General features: G+C 35.8%; 1 protein-coding gene across 13 annotated transcripts in view; it reads left to right on the top strand.

Moving 5' to 3' along the window:
• Positions 1 to 6764: 6764 nt before the first annotated feature.
• Positions 6765 to 23108, top strand: part of Mp (collagen XV/XVIII-type protein multiplexin) — a 215302-nt gene continuing 198958 nt past the window's right edge. For 5 of the 13 annotated variants that reach the window (XM_089071493.1, XM_089071495.1, XM_089071491.1 and 2 more), the window contains exon 1: positions 6767 to 8341. In XM_089071493.1, coding sequence (XP_088927619.1) covers positions 8331 to 8341 — 11 coding nt within the window. In that variant the 5' untranslated portion in view covers positions 6767 to 8330. Of the gene's footprint in view, positions 8342 to 23108 lie in introns of all 13 variants that reach the window. The other 8 variants (XM_089071497.1, XM_011644690.3, XM_089071496.1 and 5 more) reach the window with 4 other exon arrangements.

Genomic DNA, 23108 nt, shown 5'->3' with positions numbered 1-23108 from the left:
TCTAATTCTAAAAACTCAATGTTGTTTTTTTCTTGTAATCTTCTTAGTTTAACAATATCAGTTTTACATACTGTAAAATTTTTATACAAAGCAAATTGATGTGACAACTCTTAACAACTTTGAACGTCATATTAAAATAACAAATGATAAAAATTAAAAATATAAGATTTAAATTAAAAAAATTTTTTTCGTTCTTAAATTCATATATTAAACACGTATTAATGCATAAACTTTAATTGTGAAAAAAATTCCAAATCTATAAAATTAATATAAAACTAAACTGATACAAAAATTATCACATTTTGTCGATAATAGAGACGATACAGCATCCCCTTGCAAAGATTTGAGATATTTGGAGAATGCTGACATAACCGATCGTCGGTGATTAAGTTCAAAGTACTACAAGAGAGTGAAGAATAATTATTATAATTAAAATAATATTATAACAAAATTATTTTAATTTAATAAATGTAAAATATAATACAATATAATAATTTAATAAATGTAAAATATAATACAATATAATAATTTTTGTTATTACAAATAAAATATAAGTTTTCAATATTTATGTAATAAACGTGTAATTAAATTCGATTCTTGGAAGGCAATAAAAATACCATATTATCAATAAAATATACGTTCAAAGAAAATATTATCATATATCAAGTATACAAAATATAAAAACAATAATACTTTTCATGAGCATAATACTTTTCTAAGCATAAAATATCCAAATTTTGGTTTAATTTAGTTTTCATAAAAAAGATTATTTAAATGTATTTTGTTTGAATTTGTTTTAAATTAAAAAAATTTTTGCGCATATCTTTTTTATGATTTAGCTTGCAAGATATTTACAAAAATAGATTAATATTTCAAGAATAAGTTAAAAAATAAACCGCTAAATAAAAACTAAAGCGACATATTTTACCGACATGTTTGATGCACTGCTACAAGGTTTCAAGAAAGAAGGATTTCTACAGTGAGCGCTTTGCAGAAATTATTGAATTATACCGATCATGTTTTACTTAAGTATTAATCAGGTTAATAATAATTTGTTAAAATTACAAACTTTAACAACTAAAATCAATATTTATTTTTTTTAATTTACATTTTATTTACTTATTATCCTTTTTATATACTTAAAAAATGTATTTTTCTAGTTGCACGCGAGTTAATTATCCTATTCTTTTATTTTCCTAAAAATAAACAAATATTATTAATTAAAAGACAGATTAAAAAGTATAATATACGTATATATATGCGCGCGACACACACATACACACACACACACACACACACACACACACACACACACACACATTTTAATAAATTATAAAGAAGAAAAAAAGTGTCATTCTATACTAAGATTAGAGATCATTGCTTTTGAGATAAAGCAAAAATGAATAAACGTTAAGCAATTCGTCACATAATATAATTCTTAATATCTTAAATGAAATAATAATTAACATTAATTAATAATATAGAATATTCTTTAGTCCATATCGTTTATTGATCTAAATCATATTTAATCCCAAAACAATGATGTTTAATCCCAAAATGATATTTAATCTGATTATTAGTATCATTAGTATTAACTGATACATTATTGTAATTAGATATAATAACAATATGTATCAGTTAATAGTACATATTTATTGTATCATATAAGAGTAACATTTGAAAATATTATAAAAATTGTAAAAAGAATTAGCAAGGAATAACTTAAGTCCAGTCGGACGTTTCATTCTTCAGTTACGAAAGTATGCGGAGTGCGCATAGTCAATCCTCACGCAGATGAGGATCTGTTGCAATTCTTTAGTACGTCCTGATCTCAAGCGTACTGAGAGGACGCTTGTAAATGTAGTTCGCGAAATTAGTTCGTGCGACTTCGTGCAAGGATTAAACAGCACGCCGACGTCATCCAGCACCAATCAGAGAGTTTGACTCGACGGGGCGCGATTAAACCGGGTTAATAAGTTGCCTAAGTGCAAATCTCTCCAAACGGCCGAGCGAGCGTGCGTTGTTCGGCTGGAAACTTCTTCTTCGCGAAAGTTTACCCCTGTAACGATCTTGTCCGCTCAACTAATAAATGGACTTCGACCATTCGCGGCTGGGTCTACTAATGAAAGTTACCGCTCGTGTAATCAAATAACTTCCTTTCTTTTTTTTCTCATTAAGTATATCTAACTTATATCAGCGTTTTCTAATCGCTATAAATTATACCTTAAGATTTTTTTCTATACGAATTACGTTGTTACGATGCGCTATAATAAGAATTTATCATTATATCATTATCCATTTATCTATTCAAAAGCGTCATATTAAGATTGAGTTTAGTCTATAATTAGTGTCTGAGTTAGACATCGTCAATCATTATCATTATATATTTTGAATACGATCATTAATTTTTGTTGTATCATTATACGGAGGAATGTAAAATTCGTGGGAATAGAGAAAGTTTTACAAAATAATATAAAATTTATGAGATACTAATGAGATATCAAGTTTTAATATAGAAATACTGTAAAATTAGTATCTTATAAAATTAATATATATTTTTTTAGGGCTTCGTGATTTTTTCATTCAGTTAAAAATGAACACAAACGATAGACAGACTTTATATTCAATTGCTTGGTGCGTCAGGCGTAGGATGGTATTAGATGTCGATTTCAATTTTTCAATGTTTCAATTTTTTTAATAATCAATCAGCGAGAGATTTTAAGAATTTTGTATTTAAGAATTACGCGGCGCGAGAAATGCTCGATCGACGCCGCGCAAAGTGACAGCGTAATAATTTCCCGACACGCCGGCGAAGGGTTAATCTCACCTGCATCTCGGATCCAAACAAATTGCTCCGACCTCTCATCGTTCCTCTCACCTCTATACTACAATCTACCCTTTGCTTTTCCTGCATTTTCAGAGATTCTTGGCGCGCACCTGCGCGCGACACTTTGTCCTATGTCGTTACTCACCTCGTTCGCCACCCCCGGACTAGTAAACGTTGCGACGCCTCCTGCTGAAATCTCCCGTTAAATTATCGCGGACGGACGTAAATGCGGGAATGGCTTCGTCGCCGGCTTGGCCACTTTACAATTTCAATTAACAGCTCGACGATATACCCCTTTACACTCGAGTCGCAGCGACGTTTTCTCGCGACGAAGGGGGGAGGGGGGAGGTCCTGTGCCGTCTCGCTCGCCTGCGATCTTGAATGCATCGGCAAAATTTACGCGACGACGCGACGTAGCCATTATAGCGCGTCCGCCGATCGCGAAATTATCTTGCATGTCCGGTTAAAACGTCCGAGTCCGTGAATAGTCCGTCGCGTCGTACCAATAACGGGTCAGCTTGCGCAAAATAACACGCGGCGTGGATCAGGCGCCAAATTAATTTCCCGCATTCGCTGAATGTATCGGCACGCAATTGGTTTTTCGAGAATTGCACGAACGAGCAATTGCAGCCGCTATATAGAATCCGTTATCCTCGAGTGGCCATCAACATCTGGCTTTTATTGAGCTTCGATTGCGTTATTGCCGATTTCAAAACGGCGAACAACTCTATGTTAACCGTTTAACATAGAGTTTTATAATAAGCATCGATATTATAACAAAAAAAAATATTGTTTGGATTTATGAAAAGTACAAACATAAATAATCCAGTCATATAAAAATTCTAATTTCTTTTCTCATAAGTATAGGATTATACTGCGATCATTTACATATTATTTTGATAACATATTTGGTGATATATTTTTATATTATCTCGTTTCTATCATATTAATCAATCTTAATTATACGACGAGGTCCTGATATATAAGATGTCAGGACAAGCACATGAGCGCGTCGGTCTTCTTTTAAAATATCAACAGTTAGAAGCATCTTTTGAGGAAAAACTGGTTTTAGTCGGCTCGATTAACTGGTGATTTACGCCTGATCATTTTGTTATCTCGTTAACCGGCAAAGCATGCCGATGCAAGAACGGAGTAGAGATGCGGGAAGTACGTTCTACTGAGCATGCAGATGAAGCAACAAGATAAAAAAACCGAATATCAACGTGCGTTAATGCGTTCGCGCTCTATACCTGACATTCACTTAGTTACTTTCGGTTTTTTTTTTTCCGTGATGATTATCATAATAATCTCCCAGCAATCGAATCTCAAGCAGCTGCAGGTCTTTCGCCACGCTACGAGATGATAGATAGAAGCTCGCGAAGCTCTTGAACGCCAGAACTCTAAGAGTCTTTTTTGAAAAGAACAGAGAATGCGTTTATCGCGCGTTCTAAGATATTCTCTAAGTGCACTGACATATATCCTGTATATATATATATATATATACAGGATATTCCAAAATAATACCTACCATTTGCCAATTCTATTTTATAATCACCTTCTCAACATTTCGATTTTTCCCTCAATGTTTGAATAAGATGCTATTATTTTCTTTCTTCATGGACACAATATATAGTTCGTTTCAGATACTAAAGCTTCTGAATTATAAGGGAAGTTTTCTAAGAAACGGTAACAATATCGTCACTTTTTTTAACTTCCTCTTAATGAAAACAAGATACTTAAGAAAAAATATATATTTGTCTCGGGAAGTAGGAATTTCTCGACAAGACAATGCACGATTATGAAATGCTCCGTAGACGATCTTAAAATAGCCAGTCTCATTACATCAGAGACCGCATGGGCGAAAGATGTCGTGAACCGTGTTGCAGCGACGCAAATGTCACGGTTCATTGTATGGGATGAATGGACAGGCGTATGAATGGAGGAGGGTCAGCTGAGCGAAGGCATGTCCCGTTATGCACTTGCGATTATTGTATAAAAATGTTGGACTATAAATGTGAATGTATACACGTCGGTTGTTGTCGGTTATGTGATAAACATTTTATTTCCTTTCGCTTCAATGCATCTGCATTTTGTGTTGATATTCGTCGATAAATTCTATGAGAATGAATAAGTCACTATTTTATGACCGAATTGATGCACTTTAATATACACTAATCAATTAGTACTAATTAGTATCTACATTATAAAAACTATACATTTTTTTATCCTAAAAATAATCATCAGGTTCTGATATTAATAGTAATATTATATCAGTAATACTATATCAGTAATATTATATCATAATAGTAATATTATACATCTAGTTAAAGATTGATGAAAGATAAATATTATTAAATCGCTTCAATATATTTAAATCGATTTCTGTCAAGAATCACTGGCTAAGATTTAAGGTTATTTTATATTTTTATATTACAAAATTATATTACAAAAAATACATAAAATATTATTGATTTAGTATATATTTTTCATTAAACAGTGATATAACAGTGAATGCAAAGCTCGACTATGTTTAAACATAAAAATGGAAATGGATTAAATATAGAAAAACAAAAACTGCGAATTTATATATAAATTCAAAAAGGATTATATTAAGCATTAAAATTCGAATTTAATTGAAAATATCTATATTATCAATTTTCTATTTAAAATAATTAATAATCATGTAATAATCATGTAACAGCCATGTATCAAAATAATTAAAATTATTAAAAAGAAATTAATATTACAAAAAATAGTATTTGTATTGAAATAAGTTAAAAGATTTTTAATAATTTTATTAGTACGAAACTTTTTGGACTTAATATATATATATAATATTATTTTAATGAAATATGTCGTGAGTATATGTGTGTATAATCACAGCTTAAATCGTCTTTTTATAATTGGTAAAGTAGTATTCCATTCTATTCTGTGGAATAATCTCAATCCCTCGATTGACGTGCACTACCCGATATCAATTCAGAGAATAGAATACATCTTCAGAAATGATCCACATTAAGATCTGCTTTATGAGCATGACCCGGATCTTAGATCGTATTACGGACCATGCAAATGCAATTTGGATGATAAATCCTTGACATTGCGACGGATCAGATGGTACATTCTCCAAATTGATGCGGGCGGTATCAGCGCGCCAACGTTGACATATGCACCTTCCTCATCGTCAAGTTCGTATGATTAATGCACTTGGACATACATTACGTCATTATATTATACGTCATATTTATTTCATTATATTGTTATATATGTGCATTCGCTAAAATAATGATTAAAGATTATCTCGTCTCTTTCTCGCGAGATTTTAAAATTTTCTAGATATTCTAAATATTGTCGTAATTAATTCTAAAAGTAAAGTACTTCTATGTAATTGAAAAGATCTCGCAATCCATTTCTCTGTTTGTATACTTGAGAAATACTCGCTCTGCAAAGATTTCTTTATTCGCAATAGTCTTTCGTAATTTTTCTCTCGTTACATTTCCACCGAGCCAACATTGACTCTTTGAAATCATTGAGCAATATTTCAGTTCCAGCACTGATTTGCATCTTCCTCAAACGCAATCCTGATTATGCCTTGTTGGCTTCTCCTCAACACGCTTATTTCTGAATACAATTACCGGTATCGCTGAGATTTGCACTTGGTATCATCAAGTAGTGCGCATTATTCGACTCGTGCACAGAATAGGTGTTTATCTCCGAGTACGGAGTGAGATCCTGGATCGCATGGATTATACGTATACAGGTAAAAGGGATGACTATATATTTCAAGGACTATTTATTTCAAGGACTGGTCGACGATTAAGTTTCGACGCTGACGGCGACGTTTTTCAAGAGGAGTCACGGCGATAAAGCCGGTTGGCTGCTGGGCCGTGAGATGGCGACGCACTGACCGGCGCTGGGCGTCGTACCGGCGGCAGTCTCGGGGACGACGCCGTCGCCGCCACGTGGAGAGTGAATTTGAATCAGCCGCCACCGGTCCCGGCCTGTTGTTCCATCGTGTCGGCGCGATCGTTCGCACCGGTCCTCACTCGCAATTCCTCTCGCGCTTATCGCGCGGAATTTCAAGATCCGCGAGAGTACTTGAAGAGTCCGAGGTCCGAGAAGAGCTGGCAAGATCGAGAAAAGCAAAGAGAAAAAATATTTTACGATTAAAAAAAAAAATAAATAAATAAATAAAAAAAAACAGAGAGAATCTTTCGCGAAGCTTAAAACGATCCAGAAGAGTGGATCGCGAGGAGATTTCACGCTGAAATCGAGCGATAAGCGGAGAAACGGATTGATATCAACTCAGCGAGGAAAAAAACCTGTCGGATCATCCTCGGTACGAGGTAAAATATTAGCGATTAAGCGTCGCGCGCAAGCCGATAATTGCCGAGATTGCGGAGCGAAGTATCGCTCGGAGTCGGAGGTCATTGTTCTCCATTACTAACGGGGTATCGACACGCCGAGGAGGAAGGAAGGAATCCGTAGATTGTCGCCGAGCTATCGTCAACAGCAATCACCGGCGTACGGAGAGGCTTGGCGAGACACGAGCAGCCAATCACCTCTAGCGAAACACGTTGGCACGAGCAATCGATCGCGATTGTTAACCGGGCGGATACCGGTGTGCATCATCGTGCATCACCGCCACGTGACACACTCCGGCTGTCATCGATTCCCGAGTAACAGCTTCCTCTTGCGCCACGTGTCGAGACCAGTGATCTGGGACATCCGGTGACTGACTGGACGTAGTCGTCGGATAGTCGCGAGTGCGATCGCGGTGAGGCAACATGAGCGAATGCGAGAACGTCAACTGAGATCAGCGACGTAGCCCAGTGTGTCACGCCGGTACGTGCTGCGTGCGGTGACTAGCTATCGTGACGTACACCACGAGTCGCCGAAGCGACGACGAGGATAACGAGGACGACGAGAGCAGCGGTGGCGGCAGAGGAGAAGAGCAGCCGGCGGCAGGAGAGGGAGAAAAATCAAGAAGGAAGTAGCAAGTGTCACGAAGGGACCCTTGTCAGTGAGTGGTAGACCGTGGTGCAGATCGTGGGGGCACACGGTGCGCGTGTGATAAGGATCTCGCCTGGGAACGAGAGAAAGAGGGAGAGGTGCAGGACGCGACAGGGGGGGGGTGGGTGGCAAGCACGCGCAGCGGGACTCGCGCTCGATACGGGCACGCGCGCGAATTCGACACGATCGCCACTTCCGATCGCACCGGCCGGCTTGGTGCGGAAGAGGGCTGTGACCTTGCGACCCGACCTTGGAAATTGGCGCCACCGTCGATCACAGCATATCGTCTCCGGTCGAGAGCGCGGTTCACCGGTAATTCGTAACGCGAAAAATTCAACTCGATCGCGGCGAGACGCGCGAGTGTTCGGGGAGAAGAAAAAAATTTTTTAATTGGTACCGGGCTTCCGTTTCGTTTCCTCGATTTCCGGAAACGAAGAAGGACTGCTAGCTGGATCGTATACTACCTGTCACGCCGATGGAATGACTCAATATGCTGCCTAGGTGAGTGAAAACGAACGGGCCGATTTCATGCGAGGCATTTAACCGAAGGTGGTAATTGGCGAGAGGTGAATTAAAGGGTAAACGAGGGGTGAACGAGAGCCACAGGTAGGCCGCGAGGCGGAGAGGCGGAAACACCACTTTAGTGATCTCCGGTCTCGAGCCTTTGACGCTCCGTGACTCGAGGATTTCCTATTGGGGTTGAAGCGTTGGTCAACAAAATTTCAGGGAACACAGTCAAAGCCGGCATTTCAAACGGTTGTGAAATTGGCGAAAATTCATTCGATCGATTCAAATGTCTGAGAGTAATTAAAATAATGTTAAACACAGACGAGAATATTACAAAATACACGTATAAATATTTGATTGTATAATTTTGTTAATTATCGTTGTTAATTATTTCAATAAATTTGATTCGAAAGTTAATTTTTGTACGACTTGCGATGTCACAACTTGCAGCATCTAATTTAATAATTGGTAGTACATATCCGTCATTGTGAGATATTCGTCTAAATAGTGGACCATAATGGATTCTTCTTCGCGAGTGAATTTTCACAGCTCTAAACGCATTCCGAAAGACAATGCCGCGTTCGTCATACACCTATGGACATAGCTACAAAACGGACTTTACTGCGCTTTTATTGCCTGTAATCCGCTCGCTGTACACCTGCGCTCGCAATGTATTCGCATGTGCGACACGCGCGGGGATGTGTCGCGTTTCAAATCCGCCCCCGATCGCGAGCGTACATGAGACACGGTGAGATGAGCAAATCCTCTTTCACCGTGCCGGCAGAACAGAGTCGTTGCTGCATAGAGATCGTTGCGTAGAACCTGTTACACTCAACCTAATCCTTAATTCGACAATTTATTACTCCTGTACCGAGAGTGCCGCGAAACCGAATTTATTCCCTGGTTTTCCCGGTTAACTCTCCTCCTTCCCCCTTCTCCTATAAAGATATATGTATGTGCATTCTATTATTAACAAATATATCATACAATTATGTACAGGATATAATTTATATATTACTTCATTTAAGTATCTTTCATTATTTTATACGTCTCTCTCTCTCTCTCTCTCTCTCTCTCTCTCTCTCTCTCTCTTTCTCTGTATTTTAATTAAAGAGTTTTAAATACAAAAATTAGATATTATAATTAGATAGAAATATGACGTGAAAATTAAAAGGTAGATATATATGCGAGTGATTTATCGCGCTCAAAATATAATTTTGAAGGTATTTTCTGTTTAACATGTCGCGAGAACGCGTAAATCCGCTTAAGATCGCTCGGGAATAAGATCCAAGGAGGGCTCGGCGCTGCCGAGGAAGTCATTCACGTGTAATAATTAGGCGTAGGTATTTTCACGAGCTCTTAGTAGGCGTAGGGGATGTCGCTTGTACGTCGTCTACTCCGACGTGTTCCAAGTACGACCATTATTTATGATCGCAACGAATGCAGCTGCGCCAGCGACAGATATCTTCGGGACGACAAACCGCCCGACGTCGTATTGTCACCCGTAAAATTTTCGTACGCACGAGCCTAGGGCTTCTCATTCGACGGCAGTAAATTTTGAACGTCCGACGGGCGCAGTCGGGAGATATTTCGCGAAATATTGTACGTTTCACCAAGAACACGACCGGCAGAAATTTGCCTTTTCGACATACGTAACGTAATTTAAAGTTTTAATGGGATCGCACATCTCGTAACTGCGTGGTACCGCGCGTGTGCTCTGAAAGCGTATACCATCGTAATTATAGAATATTTCAACGTTGTAATAACGAACTTATATAATTTTATAATTTTGCTGTGAAACATCGCGAATCTGGCACGAATCTTAAAACCAAAAGTATTCGATTATAGCACCCGCGCGCATGTCTCATCAATCTTCCTGAACATTGTTGTAAATTTTATCGAAGCTCGATTCAAATCTAACTTGCTATTAAAGCAACATCTTTGGACACTTTTAAGCGATCATCGTGTCGTTGCTGGCTGCATTAGGCTAGATGATCTCACGCTCTGACCAGCGGTTTGCGAGCGACCGATATAATTCAGCGAGATATTTATCTCGAAATAGCCTGTCTCTTGATGAAAGGAAAAAAAAAAAAAAAAAAAAGAAAAGGTCGCCATATGTATTAATCCTCGTAAAGTGCATTTTACGAGCAACTGGGTTGTGTCGCATTTATCGCATATGTGGTTTAACACACGCGCTTTACATACACAACTCAACCGCCAGTGTCCCGTAAACGACACGCGGTCCCGTAAACGACACGTGGAATTTCGCATTGCTCAATTCCACGTTGTTGTTTGTGCGCCAAAATAACGTACGAAATTTTCATTCGCGTTGCTGTCGTAACGCCAGGAATCTTCGAGAGACATCGCGAAAACGACGTACGCGACGGAATCGGATGACAAAATGTAATATCCTCACGTTCGTATAAAACTCTCCAAAAATTCTCTCCGTTTTAATCAACCGTTACATTTTAACACTATTTAATAGAGTTTAATGAAACGAAACACGTGTAAGTATATGCGTTATAGCATATATGATTAATTAATTAAAACCACGATAACATCAATGTGCTATTGTGATGCATTAAAGGCGGTGACCTATATGAATCTACATCGTGAAAGTTTGCCCGATCGAATATTCAAACTATAACAAAATATATTTTTTGTTAAACTAAACAAAATGCTATATGTTTATCCGTGAGTTGCTAATTAATAATTAATTTAATAATTAATAATTAATTTGTGACATTTACTTTTTAAAAATCTATATTTTAAATTTGATAATAAATTTGATGACATTCCATCTTTGTACGTTACGCGAAAGTGTCATAAATGTTAGAGAAATTAAATACATTTATGTGCAAGAAAAAAGTTTGCTTGACCGTTCTCCAGACGATCATAAATCTTTCCGAGAATTCACATCTTAACGAGAATAGCTTCCGATGAAATACGGATCACGGGACAAGGTCTGCCGTACAACGGAAATAACGTCATTTCTCGTCATCCAAGATTGGAATTACCTTGAAAGCCGGCGATATCCGCCCGCGAGTACGAAAGTAGAAATTAATATTTGCCATTGTATTCATCTTGCCGCTTCCCTCCGCGAGAGCCGCCGCTGCTGCTTCACGTGATAAGCAACAAATTACTTTTCCTTGACGACGCAAATCCGCAAGACCGAGGAAGAAAGACGAGAGAGACGAAATAAACGTCGGGTGCAAAACGCGCGGTGAAATAAACGTGATGCGAGGTCAAAAGGCAACGGAAAGGTATGTCTGTCCGCGCTGCAGAAAATGTCGCTTTCGTCGTAATGTCGATACGTGGAGAACCACTTTGCAGCGAGCGTTATACCACAAAAGAAACCATCCGTCTCTTCGACATTAATGATATTATATATCTCCGAATAAAGTATAATACCTAAAAATGAGAAAAATAAGAAACATTTTGTGGATTTAACAGTTTCAGAGATATTTCTTAAAAGAAATATGTATAATTACGAGAGACTTGGATTCATAATTTACAAAGCATTTTTTTTTCTCTTTTTCTCTTTTTTTTTTCACGCAAAGCACAAGTTACAAGCACAAAGTATTTTTACTCGAAAATCTTTTGGCGTAATGTAAAGCGAAGAATGCAGAATTCTTCTCGGAAAAATTATTTCGTTCCCGATACGCGAGGGAAAAATTCATGGCCAGATGGCTCTTACAAAGAGATTCGAATATATCGTTCGCAGAGTCGAGGATTGATCCTACGCGGCGTCGTAAGAAACGATAAAGCGCCGCCGATTTCCATACCGAGAAACGAGTCTCGCGGCAAAGATTTGTTACTAATGGAATTGCGCCCGTGCATGAGGCTCTCTACGTGGGAGTTTAGATTAAGCAATTCAGATGCGAGAGCGCCGGGTCTTGATTCTGGTAAAGCGTGTGTACACGCCGCTACTATACATAAATTGCGAAAAATAATGTCTCTCGTATAATTCGCTGCTCGCGCGACACCAAAGAATCTCTCTTCTCATTAAGTCCTGTTATTTTTCTACGAGAAACTACCGCGGGTTGACTCTACGATCTATTGTTTTCAATATCCACACAATATTATTTTCTATTGTTATAAATGTTAATCGTGCGTCATTGTTTTATATGAGTAACTTCATTGTTAATAATTTTTTTCCTTTGTTCATCCAAAGTAATGGTAAAAGATAATATTAAAAAACGCGATAGTGTTTTTTAATGTATGTTAACGAATTGTGGTCCTTGGCAAAGAATACACTCCGGATTTATAGGAAATATTGTTATTGCTCGCCATAACTCTGGGTTTCCCGCGAGTTTAGTTTTTACATGAATGCGATGATTAATGATGTCGAAGTAAGAGTAATGACGTTGCCATCTGCTCTTTTAACAATATAAATGTTAGGTGCTGTCAGATTTTTATTATTTGCTCGGAAGTGATGCATATTAATTACAATGAAAACTGGTGGTAAAAGAAACACGTTTATAATAAATTATAAAAAGAAATTAGAAATAATTAAACATCATTAAAAATTAATAAATATTGTTTTAAAAATATATGAAAATTAAAAAAGTAAATAAAATCAAACTTTCTGACAAACATTCTAAATGTGGTAGAAAATTTCGAAACGCAAAAACAGTTTAATGATTCAATTCTGTTTTTTAAGTATTTTTTGATATAATTATTTTATTTTAAAGGATTTTAAAGATATATTTTGTTTGGCATAAGTTTAGGATACAAAATCCCTGCATTTCTAATAACAGTAAATTCATTCGTATTTGCATTCGAGAATAAATTATTTCTAATTGGAGGCATTTCGCGCGTGAGATACGGTAATTTCGTTTCGCACAGCGTATCGATATTTCGAGTGCGTGTTGTTGTTATTTCTGATATTATTTGGGGAACCGTGTTTCAGGCACGCCAACGAGATTGAAAATGTGGTCAGAATTTGCGGTGCGGCGCTTTGTAACGGACGTCACATTTTAAAGGGAATTTACCGTAGTTTAATTTCGCGTGCGAAAACGCGACGACGAAAGACGACGTCGAAATGAGAATAAATCTTTAAAAGTATCTTCATTGGACACGCGGAGAGAGAATTTACTCCGACTACTTTGTAAAATTGCCACTGTCACGAGTAAATTCCCGCGCTTTACAGGCGAGTGATTCTCCGCGCGCTTTTGGTTGCAAGCATATAATCTATTTATCGCAACTTTTAACTTCTTCTAACTGCGGAGAATGTTGCGGAATACTATTAAGGTATTTCGCGCAAAACTAAAAGTTTACGCAACAAAGAGCGAATTCATAGCTTGTTTTTCCAGGTAAAATGTAATTCGTTACTTGATTTACAAAGCTGCGCGACGTTAAATATTATATCATTATCTCAAAAATAACAAACAAAATAACAAACTAATGTATGAACCGGTTAATTAATTGTTCATTAGTTTGTCAATTAATATTGGCATTAATTATTAAATTTTGTCCTTCGATAAGAAAATAATTTCAATAATTTTATCATTCTAATGAATTAGTTTTGTACCAAAAGAAGCGCATACTCGTATCTATAAGTGGATTATTTAGGATCAGTGGATCAAGCTATTTTGTTGAGAGCGCATTTTCTTGTATAAGAAAGGAATGTAATATGAAGATAGTAGGAAGACAAGTAATTATTACGGGATCACTGAACTTCACCGCAAGACTCTCTTCCCACTAATAGTTCGGTTACCTTCGGTAGTACTGATAACAAGATAATGAGACCATATACGTGTCTAATTGGAAAATATTGCTGCACGTGGAAAGTTTAACGCGCGGCAAGCATTAACAAGAAAGTTTTACTCCATATCTTGCTTTTTCCGGAAAACAAACTACAAGAGCTTCGTGACGCGTGAGACACATCACGAAAGCTTCTGTGATTCTTTAAACGTCGCACTGATTTTCAAGGAGATATTTACGACAACAGATAGTTTAAGTATTTTCTCCGTTAAATAAAAGTCCTTTTGACGAATATAAAGAACCGCATGATAAAACTCGATCGACTTCCCGACTTACGGAAGTAAAAGAATTTCATGACGCACGCCTGTGCCAGAATGGAATTTGCGGAGATAGTCTTTGTAAATTTTATTTAATATGACTATCTAAATGCGGCTCCTCCGCGTGCGTTCCACCACTAGATTGTAATCCACGATTTCCATGATGTGGATAAGCATCGAATTTATGATCATCCTTTGAAGGATACTACTACCTTGAGTGACTTGTTTCATTGTCGAGACAATAGGGCAAGACATATCGTCTCGGTGGAGCATAAATCTGGTTTATCGCGGTACTCGATCGTGGGCCACTGCGGTGCGCGAAGTTTGACGTGAATTTCGATATGCCGGAGCTGGCTTGAGTTCGAAGGTATTCTCAAAATTTATAACTCGCATTTGTCAAATAAGTCATTATCATTTTCACCTGATTCAAACTTTTTTAAATCATCACTATAATAGAACATTTAATAAGAACATAAACCAAACACTTTTTTTCACATATTATACACATATATATATATATATATATATATATATATATATATATATATATGCCATGTATATTACATTATTAAATAAAAATTTATATTGGTATAAAAGATGAGTCGGATTATTTAATCAAAATATCATTTTTATTATTTAATCGAGATAAATTTAATCCTTATCAAATTTTTCTCATTTTCATTTTCTAAATTTTAATATAATATAATACAATTTTGTCATATAATTTTACATACAATTATACAATTTTAAATAAATTGATTTAATAGTCATTCGATTATCGCGACATTGCGTCAATTACAATAGACCAGAAAAGTGTAGAACGTGGGAATCTTTATATACTTTCGCGCTTTTTACCTCTTCCATTCGAGCGTTGGATTCACATTTGAAAATTAGAGAATTCCGGAGGCAAAGAATTTGTATATATTAGCTACGTCACCGCAACGCGCGAGATTGCCTCACGTATTCTCTCTGGAGAACCTGAATATGGCAGAGGATACAGGGAGATAGCCCCGAGTTAGCTACTTGGCAGCCTTCCACCACACATTGTGACATGTTTCTCTCCGGACCTCCGAAGTCGAGATCTGAAGCAAGAATCTCGATTGACGTAACATGTCTCGTAACGTCGATCCTTTCCTACTATTTGACAGTGCGTTTCCTACAAGCATTTGATAATGCTTATCGCGAACGTAAAAATAAATATATACACAAAACAATTCGTAATAATAATTTTGATAAAATTAAAATAATAAATTTAACATTATAATATAAATAAAAAATGTGAAATGATAGAATTAACATAAAGTATAACATACAAATTTAGAACTTTAATCTTTTCGTAATTTTTATAAATTTTATATTTTATGAAACAGAAGTGATTTAAAAAAAAATTATTAAATATAATTTTTAAAAAAACTTTTAAATAAAATTTTTGAAAAACTCGAAATATGTTTTGACATAAACAAAATGGAGAAGATCTTTCTTGAATGTCTGTATTATAAAAGAGCAAATATACGTGACTGGTTTCAAGATAATATTAGATTTTACATGAGCAAACAAATGTTATTTCATTGGATAAGGGAAATAATCCAATGTCGAGTTTAAATGCCGTCCGATGCCCCAGCGAATTTTAGAGAGATAACGTGAGAGAGATTACGTGACGCGATTGAGTGAGATAGAGAGTCATCGAAATTAAACCAGTTTGCGTTTCACTTGTTGGAATAGGAGACATCGTTATGCGCGTATTAATCAGTGCCTCGTCACTCTCCAATTATCATTTTATTCGCCACTTACGCTAACTAGAGCAAATATTATCGGCGAAAGGTCGTCCGATAATAGCGAATCCACTCATGAAAGCCTCCATGATAATGACAAGACACTGTTTCGCATGTGCGAGATTCCGCGTCTCAATGAGAACATCATATCGATCTAACATACAGTGTAGCAAACATTTTACTTTATCGTCTATTTCAATATAACATAAAAGCAAAATATAACCAAAGTCATCTGTGTCAACAATTTCGAGATAATACTCTTGATACGATAATTAACCAAATTTGCTATCAATCTTGAAATAAATAAATCTTTCTAAATCTTATTTTAGAAATACCTCTTGACTTTTAATTTTGTGTATATGACGAAATGGAAGAACGTACGACATATCTAAATTTATACTTGATTGTACAGTTTTAGAGAAATTTCTATGTACATACATAGAAATTTCTATATTATATTTTGTACGTTTATATATGAAAGAGGAGCTTCTTTTGGAAATCGTAATTGACATATGGATATATAAATGAAGTCGGTTTCGAGAAGCCGTTCAATTCTCGTTTAATCGGCATCATTAAGAGTGATAAGACTCGAATCGAGACTAATTAGTTTTGTTGCTCGGAATATAAATGCCCGCAGTGGATTATTTTGCGATCGAAATGTATTCAACGAAATTGGGTTAACGCGCGAATGGGAAGATGACGGATTAGCATAACGAGCTATTGGTACGCAACGCGTGAGCCGATTTCCTGAAATCCGATCGGAGTGCGAAAGCACGTTTACTCGTAGCCGGAGCCTCTCTTTACGGCTGGCATGCGGGGCGCGTTTGCGTGGTATGGTATCGCCGGAGGCACGCGGGCCCTAAACGTCAGTTTATAGATAGCGACGTGCCACAGGCGGCTTAAGAGACCGCGTCGCTCTCTGCAATCGTCGCTGAATTATTGCTCTTGCCGGACCGGGCCGCGAACCACACGTAGATAATGCCTCCCCGCCTTCCTTCACCGCAAAAGTTGCTCGCGGCGACGAAGCGAAAAGGTTCCCGCCGCCGATAAATCGCTCGAAACGACGGGAATTAAAAGGAAAATTAAATGTAATCGTTCAATGTTCAGAAAAGGAAAAAGAAATAGAAGCGCCTTTATTTTGGAGAGTATTGAATATTTAATTGGCTTAGAGCACAAAAAAAAACCAGATTATCCGTTTCTTATCAGTCTTATTGCGAGTGTTAAAAATATAAATAAATATAAATTTAGAAATTTTTATATCTATAATTATAATTTGCCATTTTTGAAGTTGAGCGTATATAAAAAAAAATGATACTCTCGATATCCGCTTCATATTTTTACACGCTATTTTTGTTCTCTCTATGAATTTTTTGCTCGCAACGACGAAAAAAATTTCGGTACTGGAACATTGCACAACAAGAATAACAAGGTTCCATCGGTCGAATTGCGATGCCACTTTCATTTGAAAAGCTTTCATTACTATTCGATGTACAATGCGTTAGGTAGGGACCGATATATCGATAAACGTAAAAATCTATTTGTTAAAACCTTATTTAAATTTTACCATTTTATTTATATCATTGTATCAATCTATTTCGGATTCTGGATGTTTTTTTTTTTTTTATTTTATGATAAGGTATATGTTCGAAATACTCGTTTAAAGCGCGAAACTTTTAATGCGGTGCTCTATAGATAATAGATTTAACTTATACTAGAGTCAACTTTCGAATTTTCATCACGATTCACGGTTGCACGATATTGGCCGAGAATTATATACCACCACTAACGAATTATTTCTCTCGCGAGGTGTAAAACAGTTTCACGGGCCACCTGCGGGCTTGCGTGACCGCGATCGCGGTAAATTTGTGCCCGTTGCAGTTCCTTTCGTGAACACAACGATATGTCGGCGATGTCGTAATAAAGTTGTATTATCGGTTTATTGACTGGAGCGCAGTTGTATCTGGAGCAGCGTGCATTGTTCGCATACCAAGGCAGTTATTTATTCCACCGCACTTGTGTATTTCTGGCAAAAGCAATTTCCAGAAAAGAAAATTCAGAAGAAATGAACATCAAATAGATATCTCGATAGCGATTGTGGTCGGCGCGATACCACAGAGAAGCAAATTCAGCGAATTACAATTTCACTTTGATAAATAGACTCCGTAAACAAAATTGAAGTCTCATCACCACATTACGTGCGAGGGAATTAAAATGACATTTATCTTTTACGATGACGCGTTCATTCTCGTCAATAATAAATAATTATGAAAATCATAATTTTTTGTAATTAATGAATGAAAATAGAAAATTCTTCTTGAAGTAATATTATTTTTCTTTTAAAATAAGGGAGATTTCTGAGAGCTGAATAAGAATTATTTAAGCATAGCGTATATTTTTAGATGACGGCATCTTAGAAGACGTCCTAGAGAAATAGTGCAGTAGAGCCATTATTATTTAAACTTGTCGCCTGGAATTTTTCTACGACAGAGCAAATGAGAACACTGATGTTAAATTGGGGTATATCGTTATATAAATCAATCTAAAAATAAATTGGTTTGAATTTGATATATAAGAACTGTTGGCAAGTTTTCAAATTTTTGTCCAACGACTTTCACTTAAAATAAAAAAATACGAATATTCTTTTAATTATATTTACATAAATATTGAATTTAGAAATAGTTGATAAACATTAAAAACCGATAGTTAGTCTTTAATTTCTTAATCAAGATGTTTTGGACAAAGAAAAAGAGAGGAACAGTGATAATTTTAGAACGCATGGCTAAGTTTACTTCCTCTCTAATGTCGTTATGTCCATTGACAATTTATATTTCATTCGTGTCTGTGCTGAAAAGATTTCCTTAGAAACGAAGTTCAGACCCGTTTATAGCGTTAACAGTTTACCTCGTCCTTTTTGAGGACAGAGAAAGAGAGAGAGAGAGAGAGAGAGAAAAGTGCAGCTTGAAAATACATGTCTTCAGGCAAACATACGCGTGTTTCCTCGTATTTCTTTCTGCCTCTTTACCAAGGACGTGACTTTAACTCGTTTTTGCCCGAATTAATTACTTTCCTCGAGAATTATTTCATCGTAACACGTCGTCGAAAAGACGCAGAGAATTATAAATTGAATTACGGCAATTTCATCAAAAATTTCAAGGTACCAGAATAAAAAAAACAATTTCCATAAAAAAATAATTATTTCGTATTGTTGCGAAATTCGAGTTTTCCTTTTATCGGTCCGGTACAATAATTAAGTTGGATTTTTATGGATGTTACAATTGTCATTTGGAACAAGTTCCAGTTTCTCTCTTTCCCATTTTAACGTATTAAAACAACCTTTCTATTCTATCACTTAACGGAATCATAGTTGCTAATGTAATGAGGACTATGCTAGTACCGTCAGCGGAGCTAACCGTATTCGAGGTCACGTTTGGAGAAACGAATAAATAGAATGTTCCAGGAACGGAACTCCCTGCGGAAGCGGGTAACGCTCGCGGTCTGCTCTTCGACTCGTCGCGTTCGAGAATGAGAGAATAAAATCGTCTCTTTATTTTGCATCATTCAACTGCTCCGCGCGACTTTGCAAGATCCCGCGGCCTCGTATGCCGATCGCAAAATCGCAATGAAATGCGAATGCATGGTCTACTTCCGTTTCTTTGAACCTTTCAAGCTTTCAAGCGTCTCTAATTACGTTTTTAACAGTCGTGTCTTTTGCTTCTCATGGTTGCGCACGTTGTATGTTAAATATAGCGATGTGCTGCCAAAAGATGTAATTTGCTTTCATATATAACTTGGTGATAGAAACTGTATGAAATACATATTTCTTGTGGAAGAACGCTGAAATCATACACATTATTATTATTAAATTAAATATGAGTCTATTTACAGAAATTTAGTATTTTTTTAGAGAAATAATCGAAGGTGTATCATAATTATTTTGTAAATAGAAATAAATTGTTACAATTGCAGCATGTTAGAATTGCATTCCTGTTGGCAACGTACATGGTCCATTTCCGTGTTCAGAAGGCACATCGTACAATTAGTACACGCACTCTGCTTTTAGTTTCACAGAGAGCGACAAGCACTGCGCCTGAAGGCTAATTGAATATTGAAGGAATACAAGTGCACGTTTTAGGCTAATTTCCTAATAGTGCAATTCTATGCTTCCATACAATATCGTTATTACGAACAAGTCAAGTTATCTAACTCTACTATGAAATGATCACTCGAATTTTTTAACATCGATCAAATCCCATATATCTGTTATATATTGTGAACAAATTTAAAAGTAAAATTTATATATAATTCCTATTTTTCATAATTTATATAGAATAAAAGAGTTGCGATTATTGCTTTAATATGGTTTTTTTTTCAATTATCGTGCATCTTTCAATTGCAGAATCTTTCTCCATTAAATTAAAACCTGTGTCCATTACATTTTAATATATTGTAATGAATCCATTTTAATATATAATAATATGTATTAGTTTCCATATTTTAATCGTATTTGTTTCGATTACTTAATAGGATGCCGAATAATTCGTAGAACTGAAAATGAAGGATGACGCCGGTATAAGCGCGAGGAAGAGATTTATTATCGGAAAGCCTTATTATCGAAACTTTTCTTTATTTTTAGCACACGCGACATCAAAGAAACCGCCGCCTTCTATTTTGCTTGAAATTTTCATGCAGGCGACGTACCGTGGAGCTTACGTGCACGCATTCACGAAATCATTTCCTCAGAATTATTAGTCACGATGTATCAAAATGTATATATAAAACACACCGCGAAAGTTTTAAAACCTGTTCTAAATTCACAGTTAATTTTCTACGCTTCGTAATATTTTTTCTAGATTCATTATCGTTGTATGCACTACGTGAAGTGTATGCGGTGATAGGACATAAATATATTCTTGGATGAAGTTTGTGTGTGGTATTCACGCGTCACGGTGGTTTCTCAGAAAATTAATGATCGACACGGATTTTAGTATACGCCGCTTTCTTTTCTACGTCGTGCAATTTTTCATCGTAAATTATGTTGACGCAATAGAAGTACGGGATTATAAAACGAGATTAAGACACGTTTCTTCTTTACGAATATTTTTAATATGCTGTCGATTCGTGAGCGCTCTTAAATTATTTCTTGCTATATATATTTATTATGATTCATATATTTTTCGAATCGCTTGTATCTTTTACTAGAATTCTCTTACGTCTATTTGAAACGCGTATCGTAGCATTTTTTAAACCAGTTATAAGCCGATCTATCACTCCTATCATTGCTGGAAATAAATCTATTTTGAAAAACATATCTACTTTTTCTATATGTAAATTATTCTAATATCTTTCTACAATTATTTTTAAATAAATGCAAAATCTCTTTGTGTGACGTTATTAATATAAAATCATGACAAATAAACTTTTAAAAATTTTTTTCAATTTTTAACAATTCAGAAATTCAAATATCTAGTTTTGTATTACGAATACTTTTGTTAAATTTTATACATAATATGAATGTAGGCATAATATTAATTATTAGGTTAATATTAATTAATAAATATAATATTAATTATTAATTTGAAAAAGGGGAATTTCGTAACACACTTTGCGTAATTATATTTCTAATGGAAACTTGTAAACTTGACAATCCTTGTAAATCAACGGCTCATCACGAGCCTTAAGGCAAAATTAACTCATTAGCGGCACTTCCACCCTTCCGTATACATCGTACCGAAATCATCTGTTCTTTCCGAATTTCCTCCGAGAATTTCGTCGACTTGCAAGAGTCCTCAGTACATCGTTTCATTAACGAGCCCCTCGACGACGTCGTCGTTGTCATCATCTAATTATTCCACCACCACCCGGTACACGTGTTCCGAAGCTTCCATTGGAGCTCAGCTCTTTTAATTCCCTTTTATATCGCTACTCGGGCCACTAGGTTAATGGAGTGTCGTCATTCGTCGTCATTATCGTCAGCGATAGAACCTCCACATTCTCATTTCGTGAATCGTCCCGTTGTTACAGACAGGCTTACTTATGGTGCAGCAGCGATAGTTTTAGCAAACAATGTTCAAGTTGCCTCAGCATCTGCGAAAATTGTATGCATAAACACTTCTCTTTAATAAACGTGCTCTTATATTGCAAAACAATTTTGATTTTGCATAATTTAGATTTAAATATTTATGTTATTTTCTATGCACACAAAAATTATTATTGTTAATGGCTGTACTGATTGGAAAAGTAAATAAGAAAATGATCTTGTATCATATAAATATTTCTTATAATATCCCAACATGTAAATTTTATATATTTGCATAGCTTATAAAAATTTGATATTGCAATATTCTGTTTTTTTTGAAATTGCCAAATTTCGTGATAGAGAATGAAGAATTTACTTTTATAAAGTAGGTATATATTACATCATATATTATTCAAATGAACGGCTGCGATTATCATCTCGACACTATCGCTCTGCGGTTCTCTTTTATTCTTTCTTTTATGGCCACTTTCCGTCCGCATTGAGATTTATTCGACTTTTTCCTACAAGGAGTTCCTCCTTCTTGCGGTACTTTCGGTGATGTCACGCACAAGTACTGATACTCTCTTATCAAAGGAAATAAAGCGCGGTTTAATGCGAGATTAGGTGAATCAGAATAAACCCTCATGTTAGCTTTAATCGTTTAACGATAATTATGTCATGTGTCATTTTAATAGATATTTTGTAATACGCAGAAAATAACTTTAAAAAAAATAATCTTCAATTTCTTTCCATTAATATTTTATACAATATTTATATATTGTGCATTGCAAAATGTAAATTAATAATTATAAAAACTCTGAAAAAGAGACTGCAAATGCATCTGACTAATCACGTCTGTCTTATGTTTCAATAAAAAAATTGAAGCTGATACGTGATTAATACAGTCATATATTTTAAGACATAATATGATAATAGAAATGATTTATTCT

This window comes from Pogonomyrmex barbatus, unplaced genomic scaffold (assembly GCF_055798465.1).
Source record: "Pogonomyrmex barbatus isolate J1 unplaced genomic scaffold, ASM5579846v1 scaffold12, whole genome shotgun sequence".
Classification (NCBI taxonomy): Eukaryota; Metazoa; Arthropoda; class Insecta; order Hymenoptera; family Formicidae; genus Pogonomyrmex; species Pogonomyrmex barbatus.
Note: the sequence above shows the minus strand (reverse complement) of the source record. Positions and strands in the feature narration are given on the sequence as shown.